Below are 12,397 nucleotides of genomic sequence, written 5' to 3'. Positions count from 1 at the left end.
CTGAAATATTTTTTTAGAAAAAGAAAGTTAAGCTTTTATTTTGAAGGCCAGTTTGCCCTATTTTCTAGATTGGGCTATTTATCACTGGCTTTACGCAGCAGTGACTAATGTGGATTTCAGGGATTTTCATTTCCTCAAAGTGACGTCACCGAGCAGCGAACAGATCCGAGTGAAGCCAGCAGCTGCGCCGGTGGTTGCACCCGTCCGACAGCATGTTATATGCATCGGTGGGAGCCTGACAGCTGGGAGGGGCGGGGTCAGATGTCAGCTGACAGCGGGAATTCCCTGCAGCAGTTACCTTGCTCTTGCAAACCTGGAAGTAATGGCTGGAGATTCCCTAACTGGACGGACAGCTATGTTTGAAGTACGACACGGAAAAAAAAAATTCATCTTGATAAAAAATTTCTGGGAATCTTGTTGAATAAAATCACATTACTGTTACTATGCTAGACTATAATGGGATGCAGTAGACCTATCAGTTTGTGCTCTGGTTTAGTTTTCATAGCAACCCATGAAAGTAAATATAATGCATTGAAGGATTTTTTTTTTTTTCTGTTCTGGTCATTTGTTACATAAAATGAAAACACAGTACAATTCAGGTCGTGGTCCACTAGATGGCGATGTTGTTCAATCTAAATATACTGTGTTTTAAACCATGATCCACTAAGAGATTTGAGCTGCACGTAGGACATGAGAGACTGAACGATGTCATCCATATTCATAGACATTTCTATTATGATCCTCTGTCGGCTTCTCTTGTCAAACAGTGAGGTTATTGTGAAATATATCCGCATTAGTTAAGTGGAGTCCTGAAGCATTTTAATAATCCCCTTCAGTCAGAGCCAAAAACTGGGACCTACTCAAGTACTTAGCTGTAACCACTCAGAAACCCAAGGGACCCTGTCAAGGCCCCTTATGGTCTCCCACTGCAGTGCTTCTCAGTCCTTCAAAAAAAAACTTTTGATCTTAGACCAGAATCTGTGAAACCGTGTCAAGGATCTTGTTAATGGCTTAGACACGCTGACATCCCATTGGGGACCCCAAAGAACCACTTCAACGATCCCTACTCGAGTGCACCTGGGAGACCAGTAGAACAATGGCCCACTTAAGCCCCCATAGATATTAAACAACCTAAAAGACCCCCAGGGAAACCCCCAAAAAATTCAAGGTAATTTGGAGCAGACGCTCAGAAACTTCTGCAATCCCATTTTGGGAGCAAAAACTTCTCAAGCAGCCCTGGAAACTTGTCTCAGACCCACAGCAGATCCTGAAGGAACCCTCTAATTCACTTAACAAGCTCCCACCTCAATGATTTCTCCCTTCGTTGAGTGCTTTCAGGTGCTCCATGGGAGAAATCGATTCTTGGTGTTTCTGATTCCCAAATGAAATTACTTTTGTGAAGTTAAAATTTTGTTTTTGTTTAAGTAGTGTTTGAAAGTTTGTCTGAATAGGCTTTTGTTATTTTATGGATGCCTTATGACGCTGGGTACCTTTTTGAGGTCACATCGACCGGCCCACTTAGAATCCTAAAATATCTGAGCTGCCCATCAGTCCTTGAATGCAGCACCGGCGCGCTCTTGTGCAGCTTCTTGTTCCCAGTGCAGCAGAGGAAGGGGTCACAGCAACAGGTTGGAGTCGTGCAAGTTTCTGGGCATTAATCTTGATCTCTTCAAAAGTCTGAGGAAGTTAGAAAGTCTGAGATTATGCACGTTTAGTTATTGGACCAAAACTGTGGTCGAATGTAATGCAAAGTCACTTGGAATGTTTTTGGTGTTTTTGGTAACTTTACGAAAATCCTGAAGAGAACATCACATGAGTTCAGGTTTTTTTTAGACGCAACTTTGTTTGCATGTTTAGTTCACTTTCGGCAGCTTTGATGCTTTGAGGTGTCTGGCCTTTTACACCAGATAAAACGGCGAGTTCTCACTAAAAAGAAGAAAAAAAAAAAAAAAGCATCAGAGCATCCCCCACAGGGTGTACAAGCTGCCAGAAAGGAGTTCTCGGTCTCTTCGGGATGTTTTCTACCACTCTCCTCCTCGCCACGCTCGGCATTTTTGCACACCTGGACACTTTTACGCACGGCTGCCAGCTGCCCTCCGAGTGGCGGCCGCTGAGCGAGGGCTGCCGGGCGGAGCTGGCGGAGATCATCGTGTACGCTCGGGTCCTGGCGATCCACCGGGAGCCGCTGGGCGTCGGGGCGGGCAGCCTGTACAACTCACTGCCCTTCGGGTTCGGCTACGGGTACGAGGGCGCGGAGGAAGGGCTGCTGTACTCGGCGGAGGTGGAGCTGCTGTGCGACCAAGCCTGGGGCAGCATGCTGGAGGTGCCCACTGGATCCAGGCTCAACCTGACCGGGCTGGGGTACCTGTCCTGCCAGTCCCACACCGTGATGGAGAACTACTCCTACTTCTTTTTCCTCAGGTGGGGTACAAAGATTGGACACACAAGTATGGAATAATGTGTTATTGTTGACATAGATTTAACACCTTTCCATAAATCTAGGAGCAAGTTAAACCCCTATAACTCTTCAGTCTCTGACTGTTTGTGTTGGAGCAAACTGATTTATCATCAGTGTTGTAAACTGAAAAATACCATTTTGAATGACTGGCACACTGAGCTGCCTCCATCAAGAGATACTTTTTGTTAACTCAAGCTATTTGCAGATGAAAAATCAACCTGAAAAACAGATGATAAACTGTATAATGCAGTTCTAAGGACTACACAAGTTGCAACCTGAACAAATGTTTATTGTTTAGATGCAGATTCAAACCCACAGCCTGCAGCCAGCTTTAGTTTTCTCCTGTTGTCCTGCAGGATGGATGACAACTACAACATCCTGCCTCACGGCGTCAACTTCCAAGATGCCATCTTCCCCGACACGTCCGAGAACAGACGCACGTTCTCCAGCCTCTTCCAGTTCTCCAACTGCACCCAAGGGAGCCAACCGTTCCACACGTTCAGCCCCGAGTGGGACACCCAGGAGGACAGCAGGGTAGGGCAGCGAACTGTTTTGACAACACACATCTTTAGTCTGTTTAAATGTCAAGTGTGAAGAAGAGAAACCATTTGATTGTCTAAACCAAGAGTTGTGGTCCCCCCCTCCCTCCCGCCCCTCCCGAGGATGGCCGTGCAGCAGGATTGGATGGTTGGTTGCCGTGGTGATGCCTCCTTGAAAACTAAAACTTCCATTACCTTCTGAGGAGAATAAGGTTTGAAATGTCCCCTGCTTCAGTCAGGTCAACTTGTTTTGGTGTTTTAAGAAGGTGTAAACAAATCTGACACCATCTCGTTACCATGGAGATAAGAGAGTAAGGGTCCAGAGGAACAGAAGGGAGCAGAGAACTGGAGGTGGAGGGACTAAGGAGTCATGTTCAAGTGTTGTAGTTTTTGCTACATGCCGATTCAACTAATGCAGCAACTGTGTGTGTGTGTGTGTGTGTGTGTGTGTGTGTGTGTGTGTGTGTGTGTGTGTGTGTGTGTGTGGACACCTAAACCTGAGCTGAGCTGTGACTCTTCTGACAGGAATGTGGTGAGGATCAGTAGAAACACAGCCTAACTACCCTCTGGCACTGTGCAGAGCTACACACACACGCGCGCGCACACACACACACACACACACACACACACACACACACACACACACACACACACACATTTGATTGATCCTCAAAAGGAGGTAAAAAAAAAAATGCAAGAAAAAAATACTCACACACCCACACAGTAGATTGATTTGACTCTTTATAGATTCCCGGCACATTATTGGTCCCGTGTGATCGTGTCCCAGCCAGTCAAAGATCAAAGTGATCTCTGATCGGTTGAGGTTTGTCCGTCTGACTCCTCAGGCAGACAGAACACAGGAGGTCAAAGATCAAACAGCAGAGATCTACTGCTCTGATAGGCAGCAATTTGAAAGAGTGTCAATCTGCAGCTTCGATCCATATCAGTATGAAGCAACGCGCCCTGCTGAGACCACAGATAATCTGAAACCTGTTGGCTGCTGCAATCCAGACATTTATTATCTCACTTCCTCCGACGGAGTCGAGCAGGTCGCACTTCAGACAAGACACAACACGGCGGCTAGTGACGGAGCTACATAACTCTTTGTTCTGTATTTTGAAAGGACAGAGCTGATTCGACAGATTTATCAGTATGAACATTTCTGAGCCATAAAATCAGATCATGTAGGTTTTTTGGAAACTTCTTTTGATGTATTTGATTTGACTTGTCTCTTCATGACTGGAGGCAGGAAAAGTCTCATAAATTTTGAGTTAATTTGTCTCAGGTGACGTGAGATTGGTGTAGGGTGTGTTCAGACTTGGCAGGTTTAGTTTGATTAAAACTAACTCTGGTCCAAATGCTCTCTCAGTGCTTTTCATTTGAACAGATGGGTTTGGGTCTGAATTCCAAATAAATTCTGGTGCAGTTTGATTGAGTACAGACCCAAGACAGTTTGGTACAGGTGTTGGAAGTCTCCTTGCACCAAAATATACACAAACACAAATATGCATTGTAATTACACAGCAGCTTAATTGACTTCAGACATGACTTTGTTTTGTCTTGAACCGTCCTTGTCTCCATTAACCTGATACTTGGACTAATATTAACTGAAGGCTTTCTTGTCTCCATTTATCTCTAAATCACTTGCACTTGTTTTGGAGTATTGTCTTGGACATGTCCCGCAGAAACACTTGAGATTTGTATCAAGTACCGCTATTACAATATTTAAAATCTTCTTCTGCACCTTGGACCAAACTTCCAATATTTATTGTCTTTTAGAATCATAGTAATTCAGATTTCCATATATTCATATCAGTTTGTGTTAATCGTTACTCCGAAAAGCCAAATGTACGTTTTGCATCATCATCGAACTTTGCAGGATGTTGCACCTTCTTCCTGGCTGACCTTTGCAAAGCTGCAGCGTTCACAGCGGAAGTCATAGATAATTGTTTCCCAAATAGATTCATGGTATTTTTTTTAATTATCCACAGTTAAAACCACAGAGATGATTCAGTAGAGATGTGGTGGTGTGGTGCTGCTCAGGTGTGACCTACAGCATTTGACCTCTGAGGTCAGAGGTCAGTCAAACGGGTTAAAGGCGCTGCTCATTTAGATGACGAGCGCCCACATGCAGGGGCCGCCGCCTTCGGGCACGGCATGACAAAAACAGGTGTTTTGCTTTGGGAATTTATGGAGGATTACCGAATGGAAAGAGACCTTCTTTTTCTATCCTTCCTTACTCGAACAACTGAGACCTACAAGATCCCATTTCTAACTTCACCATGGAATTCGTTTCCCTGGTTACGTCTTCGCTTTGATGTGTCAAGACATCCTACCGCTACAGTTTAAACATAAATCAACCCCTAATGTCGGAGCTGGGAGGTGGTTTGCTTCTGGTTTTGGCTTCATGGGAACCAGATGCCCCACCAGGAGGACAGACAAGAGACTTCCTCCATTACACCTCTCTGCCAAAACCCTCAATTAGCTTTTGTTCGAAGTCTCCTCTTATCAGTAGCACCCGGAGCCAGCTCAGAAACTCCTCTAAGCCCATTAAATACAGACATATTTTGTGTTGGAAGATGTCCTGTGTCTTCGTTCCAGATTTGTTCTTCTTCATCCATCGTTTGTTTGGTCACAGTAGGACAGAGAAAAATTTCCCAAGTTCTTCTTAATCATTTTCACGTTTATATGCACATTGAGGATTTGATTATAACCACTGTGAGGGAATATTTGAGTTGTAACTGTCATGTAAACACCTTTTAACAAGTTTTCTGACTTTAGGAACTTCAGGACTTTTCTAACTAAATTAACATTTTATGTGGACACTCACAGGGGTAAAAGGAAAGCAGCACAGTTTGTCTGTTTTACTAAAGCTCAGGATGAATACACTGCAAGACTCTATGTTTGTGTGTCTTTGAGAAAATTAGGGAGAAAAGTGCACAAGCGGAAAAGTGCCTCCCCGTGGCTCTCATTTTCTCTCTCTCGCCTTTATTTTCCTTGCCCTCTCCCCTTTGTTCTTTTTTTTATCTCTTCATCTCTAACTCTCTCTTTCTGCCTCCCTTTGCACACACAAACCCCCCAAAAAAACCTCTGCAGGAAGAGGAGAAAACCCTGGGTTGTTTCTTTGACGTCAATGGAGAAGCTCTAAAGATTCTAAATGTGTGTCTGTGTGTGTGAGGGGGGTTCGGGTAGTCGCGGTGGACTCCTGCTGAGCTTCTATATAAAGTTAGAAAGAGAAATCAAGTCGGGTCAGGTCGGTCACAGACACACAAAAACACCTCTAAATTCCTTCTCCCCTGATTACAGTCTCTGTTTTCTTCCTTGAATTTACACGGTCTTCAGTCTTTCTTTGTCAAACCGTTGATGAATTAGTGGATTGCCAGGAGTGTCACTGTCGAAGGTATTAAAACATCCTCAGTGGCATTAAAGTCACTGTGACAAAGTCCCCTTGGCTTCTTTCACATGCTTCCCTCATCTGATTGGTCAGCGAGCATGAAGGAGCCGGAACTGTGACAGAAATTACTCCTGACGTCAAACACTTACACAACATCAAATGTAGCACAAGACAAAGATATGATCTAATTCTTGTCTCATTAAAAATGTCTTTATCTCATATACCAACAATGTACACCAATGAACCAAATGAGCTTTCCCATTATGCTGTTGGTCTATCACGTGCTGCTCCGATCCGCCGAGTCCTCTGAAGGTGTCCTGAGGTATCTGGCACCAAGACGTCAGCAGCAGATCCTTTAAGTCAGGGTGTCTTCAACCTACTTTGACAAAATGAAAGTCTCCGAGAGGTACGCATGTAGCTCTCGGACACTGTCACATTTATTCTCATAGCTGAGCTTCTACTGGTTGGAGACCTCCGCTTTAAATCTTATAAGTTGCAAGATGAAGCAGATCAGACTCGTTTGAGTAAATCCCTCAACACCCTGTCCCTCGGTTCATGGTTTGTCCCTCTTCAGAGTGCTATCTGTAGGCACTCATACTGACTGGGAGCCTTGCAGTTTTTGAGATGCTCTGACTCATTCGTCTATTAATTTGGCCCTTGTCAGAGTTGCTCAGGTCTTTACACACGAGAATTTCTCCAACACCCAACTTGTCGAGGACGAGAACTAACAAGGTACTTAAAATCTGATACAGCCTGCCCAATATGAGGCAAAAGTGTGTAATTCCCCCCATCAGTCCATGACAGGATACCGTGTTAGTGTGACGGTTGGCTTCTCCTCGGCGTGAAAAGTAGATGCACATCACATGGCACAGGTCATGTGATAAATTTCATGTTACGGAGGTCCTATGACAAAGTAAAGAAGTGATGAAGTCCATGTAAGGAGTCAGGTTGGAGATGGTTGGATGGATAAAACACCAGAAGGAGGCCAAGGTTTGAATCCACAAGAAGCAACGTGGAAATCTTGTGCTAACCTGAAACAAGCAGTTTTGGTACCAAACCAAACCAAACCAAGTAGTTTGGCTTTTCATGACGCATGTAACCGCGTGCTGTAGTGGACTGATGAGTGTATTACATGCTTTTGGCATAATTGTGATATGTTTTGTTTCGAGTGTGTATATTTAGTGCACGTTTGTCTTGATAAATGATATGTTGTTGATTGAAATTGGTCCAGAAACATTGTAAAATGTTAAGAGAAAATTTAGTACCTTTATTTACCAAATCTGGCTGCTTGTATACTTAAATTTTTTTTTGCAACACTAACATATCATCTTATGAAGCTAACATGGCTAACGTGTCAGCAAACACTTTCAAACTACACATCCAGCAGATACAGGGAAACATTAGCAGTTATCTGGCTTCCAGACCCCTGATGAATGCTCTGTTTTTGGTTTCCACCCGGTTCTTTAGCTACTAAGTGCTGCGTCATCCTCACCAACCAGCTGTAAACTCGGTCTGTTTGGTATTTAGAGTGAATCAGAAAAAAATTAAGTAACCAAAACATTGAGCTAAAAGATACTAAAATGCTTCAAAAAGCTGAAGGTAATGGCTACACTGGGTGGTCATTTTTTGTTGTGATCTTAGTTCAATGTTAATGTAAAAAAAAAATGTGATAAATGAATTCACTCAAGTGGATTTTGAAGAAATTATGATTTCTCCTCCTTCATTTGGTCAGTTCCTAGAATATAGTTTTGGCCAGAGGAGACGGTTTGTCTTCATGTTCTGTCTTTTTGTGCCTCTCAGATCTTTGTTCACTGAATTTGAGGACATTTTGTGCATGTGTGTGTCTTTACATGTCCTCTAAATACTGTTTATACAGATGATGTTTAACAGCGGGCAGGTAACACCCGGATGTTTTGACAGGTGGTGTGTGTTAGTGTGAGCACGTGTGTGTTGGGGGTATCCCACAGAGAGCTTCTTATGAGCTGAAGATAGGGTTCAAACTGTGGAGGGAAAAAAAGAAGACGAACATTATGTAATCTGGATATGACTTTAATTGACGTGAACAGGAAGACATCACCTAAAAATGTCAGAACATATTTTCTCGGAGTGGATGAAATCCATGCAGACGGTTTTGGGTTCATTCGTCTGGGTTTCAACCTCCAACTCAACACAGCAAATGTGAATGTGGCTCACAGCGTTACTAAATTACATAATTTGTTAATCTTGTGTATAATACAGTGATTACGCAACATCCTAGTTTTATGGCTGGGGAACATTTTCCCCGTCACTCTTACATTGCGCTGGTGCAGTTTTCACATGACCTATTTCTTCACTGAAATGTAGCTGTAAAGGTACAATTTGGGTGGACTGACCACATTCAAATGACAAATATACAGTTTATTCAATATTAAAAACATGAATTCAAGTAGCCTACATTTTACTTGTTAAATACTGAAGCTTCATACGTTCATATTCGCTAACATTTTGCTAGATGTATTGATTTTATAGCGATAATCTCTGCTCGCCTTAGTGTGAATGTAGCACGAGACATTTGTGAGTCAGAGATTTACCCCAAGTGGTAAATGAATTGTGTGTATCAACGATGGAGCGAACAAAACTAGCAGTGGATCATCTTTAGCATAAATACATGAAAATAGGTGCAGTTTGACTACAGAAAAACATAAAGATATGATGTGTTAATTAGTGAGCTTTAGAGATGTTTATAGTGACATACTTGTGGACTTCAGAGAGAGAAACAGCCTGTTTCCAGTCTTGAGGCGAAGCTTACGAAATTCCCCTCCGGTTTTAACAGTGTCTCCTAAAGTGTCAAATTTTCTTACAGGTTCTGAAAACTAGTTCTTAAGACACGGCCATATATTTGTTCAGGACCGGCTAAAAACTAGGAAACCCTCAAAGACAAAAGCTGACACGGCCTGAGATGACCATGACAGCTTTTACACTGACAATACCGTCTGTACGGTCGGCCAACGCGGTGTCACTTTGTAGGATTTGGAGTTCCTTCTGGCAGAGCACATTTTATCCACCGAGTGAAGCAAAACACACCCTTGCGCACTCCCCACCGGGACTACGGGAGCGCTCACCCCTGTTCACCCCTGTTCACCCCGGCGGCTCGGGTCCAGCGATAAGACGGAACGTCCGGGCCCCAGAAATATCAAAGTGCGTGACCCTCGCATTGTCACGAGGGACAGGAGGTCCGTGGGGTGATGCTTTTATGTTACACAGACACCAACACACGCATGCAGCTCGTGTTTGTGAACTGGGAGAATGTAAATAATGAGGGTGAAGACCTCCACTTTCAATCCGCCGTCTCCCTCTTCCCGAGCACGTTCGGTTCGTTAGAGGAGAAACAACACGAGTAAGAGAGGAACAACTTCCCTGTGCAGATCAAAAGGCCCGTGTTTTGTTTGATTTTGTTTTGTTTTTTTTCATTTTCTCAGCGAGGCTGCTGGTAAAATCGTATCCCCGGTGCTCCCACATTACACCACCAGCTGACGAGATGGCAGCTGGCGGTGATTTACAACAGTTTGGTTAGCCTGTAAAGAAAACAACCCCTCCTGTATGCTAACTAACGGCACCACTTTCCCCGTCCTCTCGGCTCCAGCTGCTGTGTTCCTCGGTGCAGGCGGCGCTGTTCGAGGAGGAGGAGCGAGGCCGGAAGCTGCAGGGGCGCCTGACCACGGCGGAGAGGAGGAACCGGCAGCTGAAGGAGCGCGTCCGCAAGGTGAAGCGCTCCCTGAGAAACGCCCGCAAGGCCGCACGCAAGGCCGAGAAGGAGGCGCAGGAGCTGCAGGAGAAGCTGAAGGCGGCAGAGAGGAGGGCGGGGCATCACCTCAACACCATAACGCAGGAGGAGCCTCCGCTCGGGCGCTACGGCGGCGCAGCCATTCGCCAGAGGATGCAGCTTTAACTCATATCAACCTCAAACAGCCATCCACCTGGACTGAAGAGTGGCCGTGGAGAGGGAGAGACTGCTGGGCGGTCTCTTTGCAAGGGACAAAACAAATGTCACACATAAGTAAACGTACTTTTAAAATAATATCTACGTAGTTTTTACATGTACATAAACTACTATCTCTATGTTTTGTGTACGTAATCGCTATAGTACGCTGAGGAACGGTGATTCCCGGTCATCTCACAAAAGAACAAAAGTTTCCTGGATAAGAATCAAAAATGTATTTCCCTGACGATTCTTCCTGCAGGTGGAGCTTCCCTTCAGCTGACTGGGCGACCGGATTCAGCGTCCGCTCCGTGCTCTTCGCAGGTCGTGATCACAGGATGTGTTTCACCGTGTCGACTCGAAGCACAGCTGTGAGCGGCGGTAACAGCAGCGGCGGCTTACTGGAGTGCAAAGTGCAGATTGTTCAATTGTTAATCCTCCCTAAGAATTTTGTTCGAGTGACACGCCAGCAGTTTTACATGTCACTCTGCAAGTTACAAGGAAACCCATTCAAACAACACCAGTGATGTCACTGCTGTTATCGTAGCTTGGGAGGTTTTTTTTTCTAAGAGAAAACCTCCGATTTGAGGTCATGAAGTTTGAAGACGTCTGCATCGACCAGGTAGCAATGATGTAACGGAAAACGCTATTAAAGTGCATATAAGTCTATTGATAAGTGTCGGATCCAGAGACCAGAAATCGGGATATCTCAACCTTTTGAACCATCCGAGTTGAGTGTTATCAGATCACCACATCCAAAATATATGGACTTGTAGGGACCTACTAAACCTCTTAGTTGGTTCAGGAGGCTGATATCATCCATTTCTTTCATTGATGCATTTCAGGCTACATTTATTGCAACCTCTAGTGGTTGAAGTAATTATGATGGAAGCAAAAGAGGAAGTCAGTGACAAAGTCAGTGAATAGAGGAGGAAGAGGAAGAGGAGACTGCTGTTCATGTTCCCTGTGAAAACATATTTCAGTTTTGACTTATTTTAACTTGTGTACGCAAGTTAACTCTTTTCCAACCGTGTCACAATGTTAACCACACGTTCATTATTGTTTCCATGACAATAAAGGTCTGGTATGCCTGTCGCTGGTACTGTCCAACGATCATGGTGTTGATAGTGGCCTTCTGAACCCACTGGTAGTTTTCGCAAGATCCTCCAAGCTCAAATATTTGCAACAGATGTGCGATCATAACCGCCAATTCAATAGTCTGATAATAGTCAAAAGAGGTGTTTCATCATTCTTTTTAAAACAAATCGGACTATTCTGCTGCTAAATGCTACGATGACAGAGTTTTCTCCTGAAAACAACATCGCTGATGAGAACCATTCGAGTAAACCAGAAAGGAGAATGAAAGACGCTAAAATGCTTCATAGAGATGAGGAACTGTTCAGTCGTTTATAATATTCTGCAGGATCATTATTATGTGCAACCCATTTCACAAAACTGTTGTAATTAGACCCACAATTAATATAATTGATCATAGCAGCTTTAAGTAATTAAGACCCGTAATGACTGTATTTGTTGTTTTGTTTTTGCAGTTTTTCTGACCATACCATAATCTGCAACAGCCAAACAACTGAATTTAGAAAAAAAACAACAACAACATGTGATCAAGGCCCAGTGGAGCAATGATACGAGACATTTAATTTCAATTATGCTGTGATTAATCAACTTCTGTTTCAGATGAAATACTGAGCAGAGATTTGTGTAACTGAGAAGTCTTGGATGTTTGCGGAGGTTCATTTATTATTAATTACGTTTTAAACAGCAGCTTGTGTGTGAAGATTTTTATATGGATATTTTTCTGCACATAAAATCTAATGTGGATGAACATCGGTGTGGACGTGACACTGTCTTTGAAAAAGAATATTAACATCTGGGTCACTGGAGTACAAAAAAACAAACACCCACACTCCCACACACACACATATACACACATATACACACATATACACAGTGGGTCAGCTCAGCAGAGCAGCATCACACAGTGAGTGTAAAGAGAGGTTAAGTTCAGAGGAAACGCTGTAAGTGTATAT

The 12,397-nt window shown here is 43.7% G+C and overlaps 1 protein-coding gene across 1 annotated transcript; it reads left to right on the top strand.

Annotated features, from left to right (window-relative positions):
• Window positions 1-1,474: 1,474 nt before the first annotated feature.
• Window positions 1,475-12,186, top strand: ccdc3a (coiled-coil domain containing 3a). The gene is made up of 3 exons (XM_069156572.1): window positions 1,475-2,421; window positions 2,815-2,992; window positions 10,014-12,186. The coding sequence occupies exons 1-3, from the start codon at window positions 2,015-2,017 to the stop codon at window positions 10,317-10,319; spliced, it is 891 nt and encodes a 296-aa protein (XP_069012673.1). The 5' UTR covers window positions 1,475-2,014; the 3' UTR covers window positions 10,320-12,186.
• The last annotated feature ends 211 nt before the right edge of the window (window positions 12,187-12,397 follow it).

This window comes from Embiotoca jacksoni, unplaced genomic scaffold (genome assembly GCF_022577435.1).
Source record: "Embiotoca jacksoni isolate LCO1_2020_lvr unplaced genomic scaffold, fEmbJac1.0.p SCAF_21, whole genome shotgun sequence".
NCBI lineage: Eukaryota > Metazoa > Chordata > Actinopteri > Embiotocidae > Embiotoca > Embiotoca jacksoni.
Note: the sequence above shows the minus strand (reverse complement) of the source record. Positions and strands in the feature narration are given on the sequence as shown.